General features: G+C 42.6%; 2 protein-coding genes, 1 long non-coding RNA gene and 1 pseudogene across 3 annotated transcripts; 2 read left to right on the top strand and 2 right to left on the bottom strand.

The window, feature by feature from the left end:
* Positions 1-388: 388 nt before the first annotated feature.
* Positions 389-1,368, top strand: LOC136351560 (uncharacterized). Its single transcript, XM_066303739.1, has 2 exons — positions 389-1,226; positions 1,334-1,368. The coding sequence occupies exons 1-2, from the start codon at positions 389-391 to the stop codon at positions 1,366-1,368; spliced, it is 873 nt and encodes a 290-aa protein (XP_066159836.1).
* An 11,951-nt stretch (positions 1,369-13,319) lies between these two features.
* Positions 13,320-15,053, top strand: LOC136351559 (uncharacterized; annotated as a pseudogene).
* Positions 15,054-21,739: 6,686 nt separating this feature from the next.
* On the bottom strand, positions 21,740-22,443 carry LOC136351347 (uncharacterized). Its single transcript, XR_010734366.1, has 2 exons — positions 22,238-22,443; positions 21,740-22,158 (listed from the first exon to the last, which is right to left on the bottom strand). It is a non-coding gene; the product is annotated as an uncharacterized lncRNA (long non-coding RNA).
* A 289-nt stretch (positions 22,444-22,732) lies between these two features.
* LOC107281937 (uncharacterized) lies at positions 22,733-24,810 on the bottom strand. The gene is made up of 7 exons (XM_066303738.1): positions 24,667-24,810; positions 24,303-24,576; positions 24,111-24,213; positions 23,829-23,965; positions 23,665-23,743; positions 22,914-23,107; positions 22,733-22,809 (listed from the first exon to the last, which is right to left on the bottom strand). Exons 1-7 carry the CDS (start codon positions 24,808-24,810, stop codon positions 22,733-22,735), a joined length of 1,008 nt encoding a protein of 335 aa, XP_066159835.1.
* Positions 24,811-25,091: the final 281 nt, after the last annotated feature.

Genomic DNA, 25,091 nt, shown 5'->3' with positions numbered 1-25,091 from the left:
AACCCTAAATCTTACCTCGTCGCCAGCCGTCGTCAACGCCGGCAACGGAGGGGGGAGGGCCTAGGAGCCCCTCGACGGCCATGCACGCACCCGCGGGTGCACGCGCGCGCTAGCGAGGGGGCCCACGGCGGCGCCGCCATCTCCGTCGACGCCGGTCTCTCTCTCACTTCACACGGTTGGAGGGCGAGAGACGGTGTGGGGGAGAATAGAAGAGAGAGAGGTTCTATGTGTGCCGCCCCGGCCTCCACATAATATTTTCTGACCAACGGTGTGGGGTTCTATGTGTTATGTCTAATTCTGCCCAACGGTGATGTAGGCTTAATGCATAATATTTTAATGTTAATTTTTGTTCTCACCGTCCATGATTATTTAAGGTGGCTACTCCTTGATGGGTTGCATTAAAGATATTCTGACCCTGAAAGGAGATAACTACGCAGAATGGAAAAGAAAACTCGACCTTGCTTTTATCTTGGGAGAGGTGGACTGGGTGTTGACTACCCCATGTCCTATAGAACCTGCTGCACTTGTCAGAGGTGAAAATGAGTCAGATGCTTACTGGCAAAAGAGACAGAGGGACAATGCTCCCACCATAATGTCGTATGACTTCGAGCATGCGAAATGGTCCTTAGCCAACAAGAAATGTTTTGCTGTGGTAAAGAACACGATTGAGCCATTGATATTGGGCTCAATCCCAGAGTGTGACGCTGTCTCAGAGTACCTCGAAAGAATAAAGAGCCAGTTTACTGGTTCTTCAAAGACTTATGCTACACAGCTGATCAAGCAACTTGTGACAGAGAGGTACCATGGAGGTGGTGTTAGAAACCACATTCTTAGGATGGGCAACATGGCTTCCAAGTTGAAGCCAACGGATTTGGGCATAACAGATGACTTTCTGGTCCATCTGGTTATGGCCTCATTGCCAAAGCATTTTGGCAATTTTATTGTCAACTACAACATAAGTCCAGAGAAATGGAACTTTGAAAAGCTCGTCGCTAATTGTGTGCAAGAGGAGAGAATCAAAGAGTCAAATGGTGGTTCAATTAACTATGTTAAAGATAACAAGAAAAAGAACCACAAGTCTCCTTCCTCAAAAGGAAAACAGTCTCAGCATCTGCCTCAGCAACAACAGTTCGCTGTTGAAAAGGATCAGTGTCTTCACTGCAAGAAGACAGGAGATTACAAGAAAGATTGTCCTGACTTCCTGAAAATAATCATGGCAGGGAAAGGTGAGAACATTATTACATTTGTAAATGAATCTCATTATGTTGGTTATTCCCGATCCACATGGTGGATTGATTCTGGAGCAACTATTCATACATGTAATTGTTTAAAGGCATTCCGTTCGACGAGGACTATGCAAAGAAGTGAAAGCTCCATTAGAGTTGCCAATGGAGTTGAAGAAAAAGTTGAAGCTGTTGGAGATCTTCCTCTAGAGCTCGCGAATGGCTTCACACTTTTACTTCGAGATGTCTTTTATGTTCCTTCTTTGCAAAGAAATTTAATAAGTGTATCAAAATTGGATTTTGATGGATATGATTGCTGCTTTGGAAGTGGCAAATGTGAACTATGGTATAATAATGCATGTATTGGTCTTGCTGTGTTGCTAGACGAGCTTTATTTGTTTTCTCTTTCTGAGAATGTGAATGTTGTGTCCTCGTTGACAAAAGAAAACAAGAAAAGAAAGCGAACTCCCGATTTCTCATCGAAATTATGGCACTGCCGTTTGGGCCATATTTCGAGGGGGAGAATTGAGAGACTCGTTAAGAATGAAATTCTTCCTTCATTGGAGTTCTCAGACTTAGAACAATGCATAGAATGCATTAAAGGAAAATTTGTAAAGAGCATCAAAAAGGGTGCAAAACAAAGCGCAGGAATTTTAGAGATCATTCACACAGATATTTGTGGTCCATTTCCTGTGAAAAGTGTGGATGGCTATGACTCGTTCATAAGATTCACAGACGATTACTCCCGCTATGGTTATATTTATCCAATTAAAGAGCGATCAGAAGCATTGGATAAATTTAAGATATTCAAAGCTGGAGTTGAAAATCAGCACGATATAAAGATTAAAGTAGTAAGATCTGACCGTGGGGGGGGGAGTACTATGGTCGACATATGCCTTATGGGCAAGTCCCTGGACCTTTTGCAAGGTTCTTGCTAGAGAATGGAATAGTAGCCCAGTATTCAACACCGGGCGAACCTCAACAGAATGGGGTAACTGAAAGGCGTAACTGTACCCTTATGGATATGGTGCGCAGCATGATGAGCTACTCCACACTACCACTAGGTTTATGGATGGAGGCGTTAAAAACCGCCATTCATATTCTCAACAGAGTTCCAAGCAAATCGGTGCCCAAAACACCGTATGAGCTATGGACAGGAAGAGTACCCTCGCTAGCTCACCTCCGTGTGTGGGGGAGTCATGCAGAGGCTAAAGTATTTAACCCAAATATTGGGAAGTTGGACCCCAAAACAGTCAGCTGCCATTTTATTGGCTATCCTGAAAGATCAAAGGGTTATCATTTCTACTGTCCAAACAGTTATACAAAGTTTTTAGAAACGAGACACGCCGTCTTCTTGGAAGACAAAATGATTAGGGGGAGCTTGGTAGTTCGAGAAATTGATCTTGAGGAGAGGCGGGTGTCTGTACCCGCTCCGTCGACTCAAGAACCTTTCTTCTCTCTACCTGCTGATGTTGTGCCTGCAATGCCTGACGTTGCGGTACCAGCACCTGTTGTTACCCCTCCTGTAGCAACAATAAATGAAAATGAGGAACCTGTTCTACAGAATTCAACAGAAATTGTTGCCACGCCAGAGGAGGAGCTGCAACAGCCTCAAACAGATAATGTGCCAGCATAGAACACTCAACAAGAGCCTCAGGTACAGAATGTGCCAAATGAGCAGGCCCCTAGAAGGTCTGAAAGAGTCAGAAGATCGGCTATCCGTGATGGCTATCAAGTTTATAATATAAAAGAGTCGCATATGGAGGATGATCCCACCTTATATGAAGAGGCCATGAGAAGCGCGCGCTCATCTGAATGGTTGGAAGCCATGAAAGATGAAATGAAATCAATGAAACTAAACGATGTCCGGGATTTAGAAGAAATTCCTAAAGGAGCCAAAACAGTAGGCTATAAATGGGTCTATAAAACCAAATATGACTCCAGAGGGAATATAGAAAAGTTTAAAGCGCGACTTGTGGCAAAAGGCTTCACGCAACGAGACGGGATTGATTACAATGAGACATTTTCTCCAGTCTCTTGTAAAGATTCCTTCAGGATAATAATGGCACTGGTGGCACATTATGATTTGGAATTACATCAGATGAATGTAAAAACGGCATTTCTAAATGGAGATTTGGAGGAAAAAGTATACAAGACACAACCGAAAGGTTTTGTCGTGAAAGGAAACGAAAATATGGGATGTCGTCTAAAGAGATCCATTTATGGATTAAAGCAAGCTTCGAGACAGTGGTACTTGAAGTTTGATGGAACAATAAAGAAATTTGGGTTTCAAGAGAATTTCGAGGACAACTGTATTTATTCAAAGTTTAAGAATGGGAGATTTATTTTCCTAATTTTGTATGTGGATGACATTCTACTGGCTAGTAGTGATGTCAGTCTACTACATGAAACAAAGAAATTCTTGTCCTCAAATTTTGACATGAAAGACCTCTGTGAGGCTTCATATGTTTTGGGCATAGAGATTCACCCAGATAGAACAAAGTATGCATTGGGACTTTCTCAAAAGGCATATATAGAAAAAGTGTTGAAGAAATTCAACATGTACAGATGCAGTGTTACACCTGCTCCTATAGTTAAAGGGGAAAAATATGGGGCATCGCAATGGCCCAGAAATCAGTACGAGCTCAATGAAATGAAAACAAAGCCATATGCGTCAGCTGTAGGAAGCCTACAGTACGCGCAAGTGTGCACATGACCTGACTTGGCATTTGTTAGCGGGTTACTTGGCAGATTTCAGAGTAATCCAGGCCCAGAGCGCTGGAAATTAGTAAAGAAAGTCTTGTGTTATTTGCAAGGAACAAAAGGCCTCATGCTGTCTTACAGAATATCAGAATCGCTCCAGATAGTGGGGTATTCAGATTCTGACTTTGCAAAAGATAAAACAAAGTCAACATCGGGATATGTGTTCACCCTAGCAGGAGCTATTTCATGGAAAAGCTCAAAACAGATTATCACTGCAGGGTCTACTATGTATGCCGAGTTTATAGCATGCTATGAGGCAACGGGGCAGGTGAACTGGCTAAAGAAGTTCATACCCGGTTTAAAGGTGGTTGACAGTATTGAGAAACCACTAAAGTTATACTGCGACAACGAACCCGCAGTAATGTACGCTCACAACAATCAGTCAAGTGGTGCTACCAAACACATTGACATAAATTACTATGTTGTGAAGGACAAAGTCCGGGATCAAACAATTAGTCTCGAGCACATTAGAACAGAAGGGATGCTCGTAGATCCGCTCACGAAAGGCCTACCACCCAACATGTTCAAGGAACATGTAGCCGGCATGGGTTTAAGGGAAGCCTTATGATTCCTGGACTACAGGGCCCAAAAGTTAAAGTACCTGTCTCTAAATAGAGATGTGTATAGTGGCTGTCGAATCCATCGGTGATTAACCGTGACGATGAAACATGCTCTATGTGCAAATCTATGATGGAATAGAAAAAGGCTAAAATAAATAGTGAGATCAAGGAGGAGAATGTTAGATGGATCTCCCTCCCCTTGAGCCGACTCAAGGGAGCCTTGACCCGCGCCCTGATCAGGGGCGCACAGCCCAATGGCTGGTGGGCCCCGTCACACTGCGCCATGTAAAAGGAGGTGAGGCTGGGGCGGCACACGATATGAGATTCGTCGCCGCCGCCACTCCACCCCCACAAACCCTAGCCGATCGAGAGGGGGCGCAGCCAGGGACGGGAAACGCCACCGCCGCGCCACGACCTCGCCGGAACCGTCTACGACCGCCACTGCCGCAAGCACCATCGCTGTCACGACCACCGTCGCCGCCGTCCACGTCAACCCCGGAGCAACGACGACGATGTCCGGCGCCTCTTCCTCCACAAACACCTCAACCGGTCGGTCTCTCTAAACCCTCTCCCTCATCCATTGTTGTTCAAACATCAACCCAATAGAACCTATCCGACTAGATCTAACCTAGGTGATTCTAGAGAGTTCTAACACTCTCTAGTCATCATCGATCTAAGTCTGAAAAAAAAAACTAGAGCCCCCCGACACATGCATTTACTTCCACTCCCAGCCGGCAGCGTACCCCAATCGGCCAATCCCACCCCGGCCGGCAACCCAAATCGGTGCCGCCTCACGCGCGATACTTGCAAAACCCGTTTACGCAACCATTGTGGCAATTGATGTGTGTTCACGAATTATAAGGTTTCCTGAAGAGAGGGCTGGAGAAACGCGTGGCGAGGCGCGCGGAGCCAGGGCGCGCCAACAACTGCGTGTGTATATGTCGTGTTTGCTGTTTAGTACCGTATTGCCTGCGCAAGCCGGAGAATCGTCGCATAAAAGGCCGGTATACTGCTCTTGTCTCGCACCGTGCGGCACGTACGGTCAGCACGAAGATTATATTGTACAATCCCACTCAGGCGCCAGCTTGCAAGCGGGTACGTTCGACCTTACACCTGTAATCTGTGTATATCAGGATTTATCCAGAGCAACAAAAGCTAACTGATGTAACAGGTCTTTGCAGGTGGCAGCCCTTTTTATCTCTCTCTTTTATTTTTCAGCAAAATGACCTAGAGTTTTGTTTTGTTTTGCAACTAAATGAATTGTAAGGGAGACCTAGAGTTTTGTTTTGTTTTGCAACTAAATGAATTGTAAGGGAGGTGCATTTTTATCTCGAGAGGACGTCACTTCATTTTATATATATTACCCAAAAATTTATAAAAAAAAATATTAGAGAAAAATTAACAATATACATCAATATATACCGTCATATCTCAGTGGAAAAAGTACGATTTACCCCCCAAACTATCGTGGTCGACTGAATTATACCCTTGAACACGAAAACCAAATATTCTACACCCTCAACTATTGAAACCGGACAAATAAGCCCCCTAAACACTCTTTTGAGTGGTTTTAACTTGACCTTGCACATGTGGCGCCAACGTGACAATCCAATCAGAAAAATAATAAAAAAATCCTAGGCCCACCTGTCATACCTCTCCCTCAACCCAATCTCTCATCCCATTCCATCTCTCTCATGCACGTGCTCGGGCCAGGCATCGTGCGACCGGCGGCGGAGGCGGAGCTCCCCTGGCAGCGGGCGGCTGAGGCGGAGGCAGAGTGGGCGGCCGGTGGCTGACGGCGGAGGTGGAGCTCCCCGGGCGGCGGGCAGCTGAGGCGGAGGTGGAGGCTTTAGGAGGAGCAGGCGGCTGAGGTGGAGGCGGAGGCGTAGGAGGAGCGGGCAACCGGCGGTGGAGGGGGAGCTCCCTAGGCGGCAAACGGCTGAGGAGGAGGCGGAACGGGCGGCCGGCGGCGGAGGAGCAGCTTCCCGGGTGGCGGGCGGCTAAGGCTAACGCGGAGGTGGAGCGGGCGACCGACGACGCCGTGGAGCAGGGCAGCGGCGGCGGTGACGCGGGAGCAGGCGTGTATGGCCGGTGGCGGCGAGGTGACGATGGTCCAGCTCCGGCCCTCTCCATGCTCCCAATCGCTCTCTTCTCATGCTCCCCTACCTCGGCTCTCCTGCAGTGCTGCAAGGAGAGGAAGAAGGCTGGGCCGGCGAGCTTGTTCGCGCGGGACCGGTGTCCATCGCGCGTCTCCTTTCCATCCTCCCGGAGACCCGGTTGTCATCGCGCGTCTCGTCCCTAACTTCCGCCGCTTTTCCCCATCCTCCTTGACCTCGATGACCTTCGGTGGCCAGTGTCGGCGAGAGATAGAAAGAGAGGATAGGGAGAGGTAGAGAGAGAGAATGGGAGAGATCTGACAGTGGGTCCCACTGATTTTTTTTAGAAAATTGCTGACTGGACTGCTATGCGTATGCTACGTAGGATCAAAACCACTCCGGATTGAGTCGGGGGGGTTATTCGTCCGGTTTCAATAGTTGGGGTGTAGAATGTCTGATTTTCGAGTTCGGGGGTTTAATTCAGTCGACCTCGATAGTTCAGGGAAGGGTGTAATTCGTACTTTTTCCTATCTCAATACACAAGCATACAAACATATAAGATCAAATTTGAAATATACAGGTCAAAACAAAATTAATAAATTTAACTGTAAACAGTGTGTCATATTCACAGACAAATTTCATGATTTCCCTTCTATCTATATAGGTTGAATTTATACACTCAGTTGATATAGAGGTCGGATTTCTATCATTATGGAAAAGTTCGAACTTATACATGCATGTCTACCGAGTAAACACTACAACAAAACCCCTCATAGGCATTAGCTCATAGACACCAGTTCATTTTAAACTGATACCTATGGACCTTTTCTCACTTCCGTATGATGAAAAAAATATAGAATCAACACCTTACTATAGGTGTCGGTCTAGAGAAAAACCAGCACCAATACTATAGATATCGTTTCTTTAAAGAACCGACACCTATAACATATTATAAGTGCCGCTTAATTAAAAACTCGACATAGTTAACTAGTACCTAGGTACTGGTTTAAAAAAAAAGTCATCCATAAAACCCGACTGAGCAGAGCCGTCTTCCCACATCCTTATCCACCGCACTGCTCGCACAACCGCGTCCGCTCGCACATCTTATCCTCCCCCCCCCCCCCCCCCCCCCCGCCCTCCCTCTCCCTCTCTCTCTCTCTCTCTCTCTCTCTCTCTCTCTCTCTCCCCCTCTCTGTGCAAGGACGTGAGGGCGAGGGCTCGAGAGGTGTGTACAGCGAGCCGCCACTAGCCGGCGGCTAAGGCCGCGATGGCCTCGGTGCAGAGTTGCTAGGGTAGGGGAAGCAGATGAGTTCCAAACGGCCACAAGCGGCGTGCTCACACACCGAGAGCTCGTGGTTGCAGTGTTGTGTTGATAGTCGTTAAGTGCAAATTTTAACCGTCAACTCCTACATAAAAAATACAAAATATAATATCAAACTTAGTGGTAAGTGTCTATTACTGACTATGTCCACTAGAAATGATAAATATTGGTATGTAGGTGATTTCTAGATGAAAACACACACGTCATGTGACAAAATGTGCCTCCGACCAATCATATGCGAGTACAAAGATTGAAGGGATGCGATTAGAAGGATTAAAGGGTCCACATGGTAGTCAAAACCGACATAAAATGGGCCTAACCATGGTGCACCGGCATAAGGGCCCATCAATCGGCCTACCAACCACAGGAGCAGCTGGGAGGGGGGCCATAGGTCGGCTGAACCAACGGTTGACCGAACCCACCTTGCTTCTATTCATCGCCACCGTCCACGTGTACGCTCTGGATCACCTCCCAATGACGGTTGTGGGTGCTCCGACCTCCACATCCGCCATTCCAACCGTCATATGAAACTATAAAAGGAGGAGAAGCTCTCACTTCCATCTTGCACAACAAAGTGGAGTACAACTCACTTTTATATTGTAAGCATCACTTTAGTATGTGGAATTTGAGTGAGGGGAAGCTCCGGAAGGAGTGCCCCAAATATCGAGTTCCTCTCCGGAATGTTCCGAACTAGTGTAGTGTTGGGTTTATCCACATTCTTCCATTGGAGTTCCAAAGAAGCACCGGAGTTGTTGGCTTCCTTCTCTCCCTTGTACCTCGGTGTCTGGTCCTTCCTCTCGAAAGCTTTGCTCCAATGCCCCCTGCTGCCCCTCCGTGACCACCGGACAGCGAGACCAACGACTACGAGCGCCATCAAGCGGCACGACTGCACGAGCCCCTGCCCCCCCTCCCCCGGCGCAGCCCCTGCCTAGTGCAAAGGTGATTTACATTTACTCATTTCTTGCTCACTGTGAGTAGTCTTTAACATTTACTTTGAATAGATCTATCATCAATGAATGAAAAATGTGGATGAAAAAATGTGAATGAAAACTAAAACTTAGTTTTTTTAGCAACATCTTAGTGAGTAATCAATACAGTAGTACTAGTGGAAAATTTTTGTTTGTCTCAGTAGTCTGTAGTGCAAGTTGCAGTGAGACATGAAATGGAATGGAGACATTGCATCACTTTTTCGGAAACATGAAGCAAAGGCGAAGAAGAGGGCATATCTTGTTGATGAGGAAGTTCAAATTGAAGAAGAGGAGCCACCACTAGTTGAGCCACAGCCTGAGCCAACTCTAGTTGTTGGGGCAACAAATGAAGAACAAGGTTCACCTCCAGAGTACGTATGATGCTGATCATCTTCAATATGATCCAGGATTGAGGTCCCCTATTGCAAGCTATGATGTCAATGAACAAGACGCAGTTCAGCGTGCATACATTCCAAAAGGTCCAAACCAATGCAATCCACATGATTTCCCAGTCAGGGAAATTTATGGTAAGAAGCGTCACTTCAATTTTGTTTGGTTTCATAAGTACCATTGGCTTGAATATAGTGTTGCAAAGGATGCTGGGTTTTGCATGGTATGTTACTTGTTTGGTTGTGGAACTAGTAATTTTGTTAAAGATGGTTGGAGAAATTGGAACAAAGCCGAAGCACTTGACGAACATGTGGGGGCTATAACAAGTGCTCACAATAAAGCTCAAGAGAAATACAACCTATTTGTGAGTGGTGGTCCTTCAATAGATAATGTCATTGTGAAGGTGTCAAATGAGAGTGAAATTTGGTATAAGGCTAGGTTGACTTATTCACTTAGATGTCAAAGATATCTTTTAAATAAAGGATTGACATTTCGTGGACATGATGAAAGCAAAGAATCTAGTAATAGAGGGAATTTCATTGAACTTTTGAAGTGGCTTGCTGAAAATAATAAAGAAGTTGATCGGTTGGTATTGAAAAATGTTCCTGGAAATTGCATCTTGATTTGTTCTAGTATACAAAGGGAAATTATCCATTGTTGTGCTGATGAGACTACTAAGCGCATCATTGAAGAACTAGGTGATGATTATTATGCAATTCTTGCTGATGAGTGTAGTGACCTTTCATATAAGGAACAACTTGCTCTTTGTGTGCGATATATTGACAAACCTGGAAGGGTATGTGAATGGTTCCTTGGAGTAGTCCATGTAGCTAGTACCACTTCTGCTGCACTTAAGAAGGCAATTCTAACTTTGCTTAGTGATCGTCACTTGACACTCCTTCTCAAATTCATGGTCAAGGATATGATGGGGCTAGTAACATGAAAGTGAAGATTAATGGGCTGAAAACATTGATCATGAAAGAGTCTCCTTCTGCTTATTACATCCACTGTTTTGCACATCAACTCCAACTAGTTCTTGTTTCCGTTGCCAAGGGAAATGATGATAGTGTATGGGTTTTTACTCAAGTTTCTCACTTGCTGAATATTGTTGGTACTTCTTGTAAGCGTCATGACATGCTTAGAAATGTTATAGCTCAAAAGATTATGGAAGCACTTGAAATGGGTGAAATAGAAAGTGGTGTTGGATTAAATCAAGAGATGGGATTGGCTAGGCCGGGTGATACTAGATGGGGTTCTCATTGCCTAACAATATTGTATATTATTGGTACGTACCACACAATTCATGAGCTACTCATAACTCTTGGAAAAGATCCCACACAAAGAGATGATTGGCCAAGAATACATGCTGTGGTTGGAGCTTTTGAATCATTTAATTTTGTTTTCAGTGCACATTTGATGCTTGTCATTCTTACATATACAAATAAGTTGTGTTTGTGTTTGCAAAAGAGAGACCAAGATATTGTTAATGCAATATCAATTGTAACTTTGGCCAAGGAAAGAATGCAAAAAATTAAGATCTGAAGATTGGGAAGATTTTTTTTCAAGGAACTATTGTTTCATTTTGCAATAAACATAGTATCCAAGTTCCAACCTTTGATGGTAAATATGTGCCTCATTAAATATCTCCAAGGTTTTATCCGGACCAAACAAATAATGATCATTTTAGAAGAGAAGTGTACATTGGTATGATTGACAAAATTAGCCAAGAGCTGAACAACAGGTTTGATGAGGTTGGAATTACTCATTTGCATGTCAGCATTAAATCCATTTAATTCATTTGCCTCTTATGATGCACAGCAAATACTTAAGCTTGCCAAGTTTTATCCAAAAGACTTTTCAGACATGGATTTGATCATACTTAAATTGCAACTTGGGACTTTTATTGATGATATGAGAAAAGATGAAAGGTTCAAAGGCCTAGAAACTCTTGCTGAGCTCTCTATCAAACTTGTTGAAACAAACAAGCATGTTCTTTATGATTGTGTCTATTTACTTCTCAAGTTGGTATTGATATTACCTGTAGCAACAACAAGTGTTGAGAGGGTGTTTTCTACATTGAGTGTAGTGAAGACCAAGCTGAGAAATATTATATGTGACAAATTATTGAATGAATGTTTAATCACATTTATTGAGCGGGATGTCTTCTCTCAAGTTAGCGAAGAAGATATTATAAATAATTTCATGTCTATGAAGACCCGGAGAGTAGAAAAGAAGTAGTGTATCTAATCTTCTATCTATCTATTGTAATATATTTGAATTATTTATGTTGTAACTTTCGTAACTTCGAACATAAAATGTTGGTTTTAATCATTTTGTGATGTTCTGATATATATTGCTATATTTGAGTTATATTTCCACTGTATTTGACATATTTAACTTGATTTTGTAACATCGTGAAAATTGTGAACGCAAAGTACGACCACCCATTGAATCGTTCCTGGAGCCGCCACTGCAGGCCTAAGGCCTGGCCCAGCACGGAAGGCCGAAGGCGAACAGATACGCCATGCGCAGAAGCCGGAAGCTGAAGGCGAATAGAACGAGACTCACGGCGTCGAAATCGCGCGCAAGGCCACGCATCGGCGTGCAGGTTGACGGCTTTACGTTTTCCGCTGCTCCACATGACGGTCGACGGCAGTAGGGCACGAGGTGCCGCCGTCGCCTGCCGGCTGCTGCCTGCTTGCTTGCTAGACGGTAGTGCTTGGTTGATTACTTATTTACTTGCTTGCCGCCAGCTGCCCCACTGCTTGGTTGATTACTTGCTTGCCGTCATCAGCCCCCTCGAGTATTAGACAAGCATGATTCTATTCAGGTGAGTGCAACACCAATACATTAATATATCATTGCTAATTTGCCATCGTCAAATGAAAAATAGAAATTTTGTACCATTGTGATTTTATCTTTTAATATGTAAATAGCCATGTGCCCGTGTACTGATGTACAATCCTATGTTAGGTTAATTCGGTTGTTCCGATAGTTGGAAAAACCGACGAAGGCAGTAGTGTCTGTTTTCGACTCACTTGCCGTGCGTATCTAGAAACTTGTGATCTACTGATTGGTAGGATTTAAAATTTAGATTTGTAATTTAGTAGTGTAATTTATATGAGTTAAACTACTATAATAATGTTTTTTTCAATCATCAGGCCATGCCATCAAGAAAGTATGCAACGGGTAGCGAGAAAAAGGGAAAAAAAAGAAAAGGGTGGATGATTTGATAGAATCCCAGAAGGGAGCAATGGACAAATTTTTAAGGGGTAACACGGGCACGTCAAGGAACTGGCCCGGATGAGTTAGCTATAGTTGTTGTGGAGGAAGCAAGTGACATGAACATTGAAGACGAGGGCCCCATACCTACAGAAGAAAACGACATAATGAGGATGGTACCAAAGTAAGTGTTTATGAGAACATATTTAATTCACCCACTACAAAATCTCCTAGTGTTGATGAACAACTAGTTTTTACTACCGATATTTATGATCCAAGAAATTGGGACAAACTTGATAATAAAGCTAGGGACATATTAGTGGAGAAAGGGCCTATAAGAGAAGAAAATATTGAATTCCCTCTAGATGACAACTTAAGGCATTTCTCGTACGCTGAGCAATTCATTTCTCAAAGCATGCTGATAGAGTATTTTGTTTTTGTTGTAAGATTTCCAACTCTAGAAATTGCAAGAGTCCACTTGCGCATGATGAGTTTAGACATTGGAGACATATTAGTGAAATGCTAAAAGAACAATGTTAGTGTCGAGCATATCACCAACATGACCTCTTGAAATGAACTGAGAGCTAGATTGAGAAAAAATGAAATAATTGACAAAGATTTGCAACAGCAACTTGCTAAGAGAAAGAGCATATACAACAAGTTTACTAAGAATAATTACTATTGTCAAATTTCTTGGTAAATGTAATTTGGCTTTTAGAGGAGCCAATGAGCAACTTTACAATGATCGGGATGGCAATTTCCTAGCTTGTAATGAGATGGTTGTAGAGTTTGACTTGGTGATGCAAGATCATCTTAGACGTATCCAGAACAATGAGATATGTTATCATTATCTTTGTCACAAAAAACAGAATGAGTTGGTTTCTCTCTTGGATTCTAATATCACAAAATCTATCATAAAGATGGTTAAAGAGGCAAAATAATTCTCTATTATCCTTGATTTCACCCGGATGTGAGTATGTCCTGTGGCAAAATAAAATTAGAGTTTTTTATGGGTTTTTTGAAGGTGTATGATACATCTGGTTCATGGCTTTTTGATGTATTGTTTGATTCCATCAAGTCCATTGGTCTTCCTATTGATGATATTAGAGGTCAAGACTAAGATAATGGCTCTAACATGAAAGGAAAACACAAGGGGTGCAAAGACGGTTGCTTGATATTAATCCAAGAGCTTTGTATTACCTCCATCCCAGAAAAACCGCAGTTTTGCACTATTTATGTCCAATGTTTAACGGTCCGTCTTATTTGAAAAAATTTTATAATTAGTATTTTTATTGTTATTAGATGATAAAATATGAATAGTACTTTATCTGTGACTTTTTTTAATTTTTTTATAAAACTTTCAAATAAGACGAATGGTCAAACATTGGACACGGAAACCCACAACTGCACTTAAATTGGGATGAATGTAGTATGTGCCATGTGCTTGCAATAGTCTTATACTCTCTCTGATCTGGCTAAATCTTGTGCTAAAGCTATTTCATTTTTTGGAATTGTGCAATGGATATGTGTGTTATTTTCTGGTTCAACCAAAAGATGGAAAGTTTTGCTTGCACATGTTCCAAGTTTAACAATGAGATCATTATGCAATACTCAATGGGAGAGTCAAATCAAAAGTGTTAAAGCAATTAGATATCAAGCTCTTGAGATAAGATCAGCTTTGTTACACTTAATGGAATCTAATGATATCGAACCCAATCATAGGAGTGATGCGAAAAATTTATTTGAGGTAGTTGGTACCTTTGAGTTTATACTTGGTATGATTATTTGGCATGCCATTTTATTTGATGTAAACATTGTGAGCCAAAAGTTGTAGTCACCATCCATGTGCATTGAGTCCACCTTATAGCAAATAGAAGGCAGAAGGACTTACTTTCACAAGTATAGAGATGAGGGGTTTGCTTCTAGTTTGATCATAGCCGAAGATATTGCATCTGAATTGGGTGTAAATGCATCATTTCCAGTAAAGCGTCATGCAACTAGAATGAGACAGTTTGATGAAACCGTGAGTGATAAAGTAAATTTGCAAGCTGTGAGGGCTTTTGACGTTGATTACTTTTTTTTGTTATGGTTGACATGGCAATCACTTCATTGAAATCTAGATTTGAAGAACTCCAAGAATTCAAAAGTATATTTGGGTTTTTTAATGAGCTCCACTGTCTTGAAGTCATTGGTTGGCGTTGAATTAAAAAACATATGCACAATTTTTTTTTCTCTAGGGGGTTCATCTGATGTTGAGTTAAATGATCTGATTTCTGAGTTAACTATTATGCATTTGACTTTGCCAACCAGACAGATGTTTGCCAAGGAGATTTTTGAGTCTGTCAGAGATGCAGATTGTTACCCTCATATTTGTGTTTCTTATTGGCTCTTATTTACAGTGTCTGTGACTGTGGCATATGCTTAAAGAAACTTTCGAAGTTGAATTATTGAAGAACTATTTGAGATATTCAATGTCCCAAGAAAGCTTAAATGGTTTGGCAAATCTATGAATTGAGAAGAAATTATTGGATGAAATTGATATTGGTACCATTATCAATAAATTCGCATCTAGAAATGTTAGAAGAAACTTTTAAGGTAACATGTACAATGTTTTTAATATAAATATTATTTCTGAATGCAATTTAAATGTTTACGGCAATAATTCAGTATATGAAGTTTTTGGCGCAGCCAATTTTTGGATGAAGTTTTCGGCGCGGTCTAGTTTTGAAATAAGTTTTTGAAAAGGGCCAATTTGTCAAAAAAAAAATAGAGGAAGGTTGGTAAATAAGATTTTGAAAAGGGCCAATTTGTCAAAAAAAAGATGAAGGTTGGTCCAAGCACAGAGTGCGCCAAAGGAACCACTTAAGCAGACTTTGTCCCAAAACCTAATGCCGACAACTGAGAGAACTCCAAAGACCACACAAATGAAGGCAATAAAGGTGTGAGAACAGGGCCTCTGAGACAATTCCTCCACGAAGGTCTCGGTGCCAAAAATATCGACATTACCTATCCAAAGAAATCGATAGTGTTTTCACCAAGAGAGTCCCGCCAAGAACAACATCCTAGGAGGGGAGGAGTATAAAGGCGTCACAGCTACTAGCTCGGAGAAGATGGGCTAGGCTTTTGCCGGCAGCTCCCTCTTCAATTCAAACCAGTCTCCGCTAGCATATGGACCTATCATGCCTGCTAGCTCTTTGCTGGGCAGCCCACCTCCTGGGTATATCTCCAATGCCACGCCATCTCATCAAGCAGCTCACTTCACCTCCTTGCGGTACACCAGTTCGTGGCACCCCACCTTCTCATGATACCCTACCTCCCTTCACTAGAACTCCCACCGGCCACCCAATATGACAGTGGCCACTGTTCTTCGACTGGCACCATAGCCACATCTCCGCTCCATCCCAACCCCAACAGGGCCAACCGTGAGGCTTTCCAACCATTAGATATGGCTGGTCCGCACCACCGTTGCCTATCGTTGGTGACCGAGCACAAAGGAAAGGAGAGTTGTTGCCATCAACGCTATCGGCCTGCACCGCAGCCACATCTCCTCTCCAACCCATCCTCGATGCCGCAAGCCACCATATATCCTCCCCACCACTAATCTGGTTGGCCGAAAAATGTTGTAGTTGTCGACACCACCAGATCTACCACCTTCAAGATCTAGCCATTGGAACCTTGAGGAGTCAAAATGAGGCCATGCCCCCACCGTCCTCGCAGTCGTACAGCCTCCAGCGGCGATGAGGTGTAAGGAGGGAGGATATCTGTATTTGTTGCTAGTAGTAACGTCATAAGTCATAACCTCCAAGAGAATATTCCCTTTAGCCAGTGCCTAGGTGCTTACAAGTAAAAACACTTCTATCAATAAAAGGAGAACCGGCGAAGTGAGCATAGCTCAACTAGTTAGGTTCCTTGTGGTGGAACCAGCCCACCCGGGTTCAAATTCTAGATTTGACACGGGTGCTCGCATTTACGGCTAATTATTCTTTCAGTGGTAGGCGACGTACTCGTCGACAGCGAGGCGCCTGTGGTGACTTCGTCAATCTCACGACATGCCAGCTCAGTCTTTCGGAGGTACTCATAGGGGTAGGGTGAGTGTGCGCACATTGTGAGCGTCACTTCGTCAATCTCACGACATGCCGGCTCAGTCTTTCGGAGGTGCTCATAGGGGTAGGGTGAGTCTGCGCACGTTGTGAGCGTCTGCGTTTGTACTGTGTTTCTAAAAAAAATAGAAGGAGAACCGGCAATTTATAACACTTGAACGGCACACAGATACTACATTCGCATGAGCTTAGCTGGGACGTACGCTCAAACCACACAGCTATAATGATATTACTAGAGGGGTAGCGCGCCGTTGGCGTGCCGCCGTCAAGTAAGCAGTTTAGGAAAATAACGAACATTTGTATAGTAGTTGGAGCAAGTTTGTACATTAAAGATTTAAAATAGAGCGGACATGTGTATGGTAGCATGTGAAGGTTTGTATTTTAAAGATGTAGGAAGCGAAGGAAAACACACTGAAAGAAGGCCATCAGAAAAGAGGGGAGCGTAAAGCGGCAGGTGTCGGTTAGGACATCACACATAAGCATATTAGTAAGCAGTGATAATTTGCACTGCATATATACAATAGATTTCAGTGCTGATAATAAGTGGCCAGGGTGCATAGGTAATTAGGGTAGCATAGTGGTGGGAAGGGATGCATGCAGTTTTGCTGCATGAAAACATATGGGATAATTCAGTGCTGACAAAAGGGAAACTCTACTATAGCACAGCTGATAAAGGTGGCATTTAAAGGACATCTATTGTTATCTTGACGTTGGGTGCCTTGTAGAAGTGAAAGATGCAAACTGAATGGAGATGAATGGCATTGGTTGCTGCAAAAGTTGCCCATCCTCTCTTTAGGTTGCAACGATCGTCCGATGATTTATGCAGGAGCATGGTGACTGAATCACTGCCTGCTGCTTCAACCTGAACGAAGATAGTTTTTTTGCGTCCCATGAGTGGCTGAATGTAGGTCACTGAATATTCCTTGGTAAAGTACTGCAATTGGAACTGCATGTTATTTTTTTAGGGAATGCATGAATAGACCAATGTTTGTCTAGTGTAAGTATACTTACCAGTCTATCTTGCTTCATGAATGTATTGTTCATAGTCACAATATAGAACTTGCTGGAACGCTGGAGGAACTGCCCGATGATGCTGATGTAGTTTTTAATGTCAGGTGTGACTGCTGTATTCCTTGCACAAAAACAGAGATCGTCGAAGCTACGTGTGGTTTCGCCTGTGAGCACACATTGTTTATAAGATTGCTATGTTTAATTGGAAAGAAGTCATGAAATAGGTAAATATGGCTATAAATTCTGTTAGTAGACAATTAATTATATCATGATTGTTGATATGCTAATAGTGACTCGGATTTGTTCTCTGTACTGGTAGGCTTGTGTGATAAAATCTCTGTGGCCAGAATGCGGATACTGATGTGGTGATTTTAGAAGGAAAAGAACTGAGTTATATGTGAACAGATGAAAGGCTTACCTGAATTGTCGGAGCTGGAAGGAATGTCAGTCATCGACTCTGTCCTTGAATCTGACGAAGTCTCTGAAAGATGGTGTTGAAATATGTCATTAGTGTGATTGGCTATAGATTTGTACATATAGGTATATATCATGGAGCACAGGATTGTAGACAAATATTTGTGCACCTTTGTTTGATGTGTGTGAAATGAGCATGGAAGCATGCTTGCTGGTAGGCATGTCATTGATAGTGATTCCTGTCGATCTCTTTGGTGCTGTCTTGATTTGTTTCTTGGATGAAGGGATCATGGGCAGCTTGCTATCTTTTTTCTTGTCAAAGAGAAGGACATTTATCTTTGATGGAGTAAGAACTTGAAAGCGAATGTATTGACCAGACAGTAAGCCAGTACGGTGAACAAAGGTTTTCCACCCTTTTGAGATGAAGAATGATCCTGCAATTTTTTCTAGTTCGACGGTCATTGGTGGTGCGTGCGGTGAAAGCAATGTTACAGTCTGTCCATGGTGTGCATGGCAGCCTCGAGCAATATTGTTCGGCAGCCGCTGTTGTGAGGCACAATGTTAGTTAAGAACATGAAAGAAGGTCAATAGGAAAAGAAAGCGTTGCTGTTCTTACAAAACGAGTGCGTTGTAGCGAAGTGAACTTCAATATAGGTGATGTATGGGTAGGCATGATTGAAAAACCTGAAATGTATGGTAGGTGGATGTCAGAAGATAAAACAGAGCAATAGAAGGATTAATAGGATAACATCTACATTGTAAGGTCAAGAACTGTAGATCTAATGAAAAGGGCTCTGTAATTTTGGAAAGGAAGGAAACATATTAGTATCGATTACACACAGTATAAATAGAGAGAAAATTAAACATGTTAGCTTATGACAGGGCAGCATTAATGTTAATGTGGCGAGTTCTACACAAGGCTGCCATTGTTGCTAGTTTTTGTTGAGCAAAGGACATTGGTAGGGTGGAAGAGCAGCATGGCTATATTAGGGCTGAAGGAGTTTGGATCTGGCATGGGAGATCTATTTTGTAGTAAGAAAAAAAAACCAGTGGTGTTGTCTAGATGTTGTTTGTTGGTGGGGAAGCAGAAATGCTGTGTATTTGGAAGGTGCAGAGAGAGTGAAAGAGGGATGATAGTGGTAGGAGGAAGAACTAACCTCCAAAGTGGCGCTCAGCTGGCGGCGGGAGTAGAATCGACCTTGGTTGATGGCGATTTTTTTTGCTCTTTGGCCGGTCGCTTTGTCTTCTCTGTGCTAGGGCTAGGGTGGTTGAAGAAGGCAAGAAGAAGGGATAAGGTTTGTCTGACAAAAAGGAAGCGTCGAGAGCATCGCATGGGCTTTGTGGGCCTTCGTACGGAGAGGAAGTAAATACATGGGCTTTTTGGACCTCTGTTTTGTCTGCACATACTTATATTAGTGGCTTTGGAGCATTGGCTGAGCTGCTCTTTGTTGTAGTGCCGTAGGGAAAGTTCGGTTGAGAGCGGCGGCGGCGGCTTTTTCCTCTGATGCATTTGCGCAGATCTGAAGGGATTGTGCTGACCGCGCTTGCTTTGTGCGCGGTGAGTATCGACGAAGTTGTGCGAGGTGGGACGGCTTGGTAGAAAGAAAGGAAAGCGCACAGGTGAGTACGATCTTTCAGATTCGGTTTGTCTGCCATTGCTGTTGACCATGAGGTTTGTTTTGTTGGTAAGATTGTTTGCAATGTTTGGTTAGTCCGTGCTGGAGTTAGACGCGAGAGGATGTGCCTGGCTTGGCCGAGTGAGAGCGTAGAAATGTGTAGCAGAACATTTACTATTGTTTGTGATAATTCGTTAAGGTCTGGGCTGATGATAGTAGGAAGCAAATGCTAAGGTACATAGCAATCTATATGGAAGAGGTGCATTTGTTAGTTCCTACGAAGAAAGTCACTGTCTTTCTGGCAGTAGAACAAATTAGGTGTGTAGGGAGTAATACTTGGTGTATTGTTTGCAATGATAGCATGTTTATTTTGGGAAGAGGCAAGATGTAGTTTGCTATAATCAATACTTTATGCTTTGTCTAGCTCATAAGAAATGAAGAAAAACTTAAAGGACAATGTCTTCCATTCTGTAAGATTGGAATGCAATATTTTTGGTTGTTTGGGCTTGTTATGAGACTGATCATCTGTAGATGTGTTTGTGTGTGTTTTCTGCAATAACTCTTCTAGTTGGATATGTCATGTAGGGAGGCATCAGTTATCTGCCTGGCAATGGACAATATTAGCAGGATGGAGAGTGCTCCTGCTGTTAGCGCTGACATGGAGTGGTGTGATGAATTTGGTCTAGGCAGTGAAGAATGGACAACAAAGGTTGAAATTAAGATCAGAAATGTCGCTGAGCATGTGTGTCACCCGGAAAAAATGGAAAGATTAGTATCGTCTTTCTGTGATGCACAAACATATAGTTTTGATGCAATGAAAAAGGAGTATTATATTTGTGGATTTGCTCGTAGCATTGAATCAATCCCAAAGTATAAATACTTGAAGATAAAGTATGGGACAGAGAATGGAGTCTGGATTAAGTTTTTCATGCTTAATCTAGAGGCTATACCGTACGTTGATCCAGAAAAAGATGTTGTGGCTAATGGTAAATTCATTGTATGATTGTAAATTTATTATATTGGACAATTGACTTTTTTTCTATCTATGATGTTAGTACTAATCTGTCATACATACAGAGAAGGATCCTGAACTGTATGAAGATCCAGATGTTGTGAGAGAAGCCTTTGAAAGTCAAGTTAGGCTGCAACGCATTGCAGGTATGAATTTGGTCTGCGGCGTTTAAATGCATGTCGGAACTACATATGGAAACTAAAAGTAACACCTGTTTTGTTGTATGCTGTATAAGATGGTGAGGAAAGCAGTATTTCGGCCGATGGCTCTTTGTGCATGAGCATTGACTCTGACTGGAGCCTGAAGTATGGTGGGCGTTGAATAGAACAACAAGGACATCAGAAAGATCAGTTGTCTATGAAAGATGCCAAGAAGCCAACTATTTAGTTTATTGTATATGATGTGCTATATAATATACAATGTAGCCTCGTAGCTTTTGTGTTGAGTATTAGTATGCTGTGCCGTAACATGTTAGCATGTATTACAGCGTGCTGTATGTAACATATGGGTTGTTTGATTGGTTATACTGCCGTGTGGGACTGCTGTGTTGGATATATGCATACGTCATTGTAAGATACTAAAGTTTGTAGCTTTTGTGCACGATATTAGTATGGGTTGTTTGTAGCTGGAGTTATTTCATGGCCTACGCTCTCTTGTGTGGCTGGAATCTATCTGTGTATCATAATGTTGCAAGGCTAACCGTTGTGCTATGTTAATATCACTTAGGTATGTCTGTGTGAACTGCATTGTCACTCTGCATTAGCACACGAATATGAAATCTGTTCGTATCTTGCACGAGAAACTATATACTGGTCAGGGAAGAGAATGATGATTGTTCTAGATTATATTTCCTGGTCTGTCTGATTTTATTCATTAGCTAGTTGCTAACCAATAGAGGGTGCTGGCAGCAAGGCCAAGAGGGTTCGATGTGCCGTGTAGGATCCAGAAGACATGGTCGTTAATCAGAATGGAAACCATGCCATTCTGCTGGTAGGCAGGAGAAAAGGAGTGTTTTTTGATGGTAGCTATATAGACAAGGTAAATAAGAGAGAACGCTTAGGTAGATTATAGGGATAACCATGTCTTTGTAGCAGCAGTCTAGAACACACAACAGTAGCAGAAGCAAACATAGGCAGCATTTCCCTACGATAACGACCATGGACGAAAGCCATGAACAAAAGAACTTGATTCTTAGCCTAAATAAAGGAAGGAGGCTCCTTCTGCGCTGTATCCAGGTTGATGGCCTATGTACACATAAGCAAAAGCCTTGCTACGCAACTGCATGTGGAGCTGTTATTTGCTGCATACAAGATGGAAAAGTTTGGGGGTCAGGACTGTGTTTCCATATTGTATTTGCAGGTAAATAATGTGTGTTGTGAGTGGTAACCTACACCTGTGTGTCTACTAAGGAGCATCCTTGAAGAGCTTCTTAGCACTTGGATGTAGGAGCGCAGGTTTTTCCCTGTTGAGGTATAAGGACATGTTAGTAATAATGGAAAAAGGGAGTGAAATATAGATGCAAGCAACTTTTATGTAAGAACCTTTTCTTGGCTGTGGCTGTAGTAGCTGATGTTGCGGCTGTTTGCGGAATGTCCTCTGCATGTTTAGCTGTTTGTTTTGCCTTGTAGAACAAAGAATGTTTAGGTGGTTAGGTCTAAGCTTAAAGGAAAGAAAAGCAGGAATACCTTGGACTCAGGAGAATTAGTGACAACAGTTGTTTCAGGAGCATGCTCTGGATGTTTGACCTCATCCTGCGCACAACGATTGGCCTTGCAAGATTATGTATGGGGTGAAAACCTAAATAGGGTGGCAGGAAGAACAATATGGGCAGGAAAGGTAATGACAAGTGTTGTACCTTAATAGCAGTGTCAACATTGGTGCTAAGAGGCTGCATGTGGCACATTGAAACAACGATGTTTTTTTTCCCTGGTGTTGAAGAACTTGGTTTGCTGGTTGGTGTGCTCTGTGTGGGAGTACCAATAGGTGACTTTGTTGGGGTTGAAGTGCTGTGCCCTTGCTGGACGAGCTGTTGTGATTCAGAGCTTGTTTGGCTTTGCTGGGGCCCTGTTTGGACAGAACTGCTGGAGCTTGCGGATGCAATAGCTGATGGTTCCTGGGAAGAACCCGGTGGCATAAGCAGCAGTGGCTCATTTGAAGGGCCAGAGGAAACAATGCTGTTAACCTGGAGAGATTCTTGGCTTCTTTTGACAGTATCACGTGTAAAGCTGACATTCCATGTAAATGTGCTATCAACAAGCGCTGCGATCTCAGCTGGAATGTAATCACTATCTGGTGGATTGTCCTCAATGAGAGATTCCACTGATTTTTTTATGAGGCGGTGTGCAACTCTTCCAAAAAGGATAAATGTAGCATTGGAGCTGGCATCACCGGCGATGAGCACTACTTTATATCTACATGGGTAATATACATGTGTATATTAATGTGTGCAGCACAATTAGTAAGCATGGAAAAATCTGGAATGAGGTGTGGTATGAACCTTGGATCTGGTATTCCTATGTTAGAACAGCTTGAGCATTTGTAGCTAGAACCGTATGGCTTAGAAGTTCTATAGCATAATCGGCATGAATTGTACCACCAGGAATTTTCGCTGCATATCCTCCTAACAGTGACATTGACAATGAAACGTGTACTCTGAAAAAGCAAAGAACAGAAATGATATCACTATTATTGAAAGTGAGAAAATGTGCAGCGATGTATTGAACAAAAAACTGGCAAGGAGGTACCCTGTTTTTGTGAGGATTGAGGGCAAGTATTTCTTGAATAGTTTTTTCCTCTGCAGTGTCCTGGTTGTAACCTGTTGCTGGGTTATCAACCCAGCTGACTGGACGAAAGTTTGCACTGAAGCTACATAGTTATATCACGTTGAAAGTTAACTAACTGTTTCACAAGGAGTGAGAACACATGATGGCAATGGATTATAAACATGAGTTCAAGTAGGCAGCCTCACCTCTCTTTGAGTTCTAGCACTTCAGGAATATCAAGGTTTAGATACCATTTGCACGGCGAACTACCAGTCACTGTAAGACCTGTATAGCATGAACCAAATAAAAGCATAGCGTTAGATGGCTAGAATAAACAACATAGAAGTGAAAATGCGTAGTGAAAACGAACCTAATCCTGTGTAATCTTTGACAAGTGTCCCAACAAAGACAATAACTTGGGCCTGAGTTTGGCCAGCATTGTATACACTATTAGCGTCAAAAGCATCAGCCCTTTCTCCCCAGAGTGTAACAGGCATTGTTGAATTGCTATTGTTTTTCCATGAATAGAAAAAAGGAAACAGTGTGAGTGTAATTTAAGAAAGCAGCAGCGTACTAAGAATCTATGCATGCATCAAAGGAAAAGGTAAAAATTGCAATTAAACATAGGGATATTCAGTCTGAGCAAAGACACCTTGCATCACATATCTGTATTGTTCTTTTTAAGCTATCAGCATTCCTTGACTTCGGCCGCACAACGGTTGGCGAACCAACCTCAGTGATGACACCCATGACATCTGGTTGCATGCCATATAAGCCTAATTAATGATGAGATAGTATGGATTATTGATACAACAAATATAGCTGTGTAGAAGAATCTCGTTACCAACATAGAAGATGGTCTTGTCCACTAAATTGGGGATATCACTGAATGGTGTCAATGAAAAAGTTATGCCAGGGAAATCAGCAGCGGGCTCAATGTATTCTTCAAATGTTGTCCATTTACTGAACACAATCATTAGGCTATTGTCGACTGGCCTGTATGTCCTATTCGCATACCTCACAGTAAAGGAGTCAATATAGTAAACCTTTTGTTCCTTAAGCAAAGGCCTCAGGCTGTCAATTGCAGGTGGATAAATCTGAGCGTGAATGCTGTTTCCCTGCATTTTTAAAGTAAATAATGTTATCAAGAGAGTTGGCACTATAGCCTAATAGGCATCGATGAATAAATGTCATAGTCACATCATTACCATCTGATCGAGCAGCACAAGATCAGTGTGGAAAATATTGCCACTGCCGTTGAGATCGCAGAAATCCCATAACCTAGAAACTCTTGCAAGGATCCTTGTGTTTAAGTCTCCACAGGACAGCTGTGAAATGAGCACATGTGCCATCTTGGACCTGCAATGAGCATAGAACTATTTTAGAATGGGTAAAATGGTTGGATAAGATATAACAGTCAAAAGATTGCTTGGCAGGATACTATACATGACAAAAGGCAATATACTATGTACCATACACATAGTCTATAGTACTTGAGGCTGAAAGACATTTATTCCAAAATATATGTACAAATTTGGGTATTACTGTGGTAAAAAATTTCAAGCATCAAGCGGCGGAGCCTGCAATAGTAACACATGCACATTACTCTGCTGAAAATACAACGAAGTGATGA

This window comes from Oryza sativa, chromosome 8 (genome assembly GCF_034140825.1).
Source record: "Oryza sativa Japonica Group chromosome 8, ASM3414082v1".
In the NCBI taxonomy this organism is placed as follows: domain Eukaryota; kingdom Viridiplantae; phylum Streptophyta; class Magnoliopsida; order Poales; family Poaceae; genus Oryza; species Oryza sativa.
This window is presented reverse-complemented; position numbering and strand designations above follow the sequence as displayed.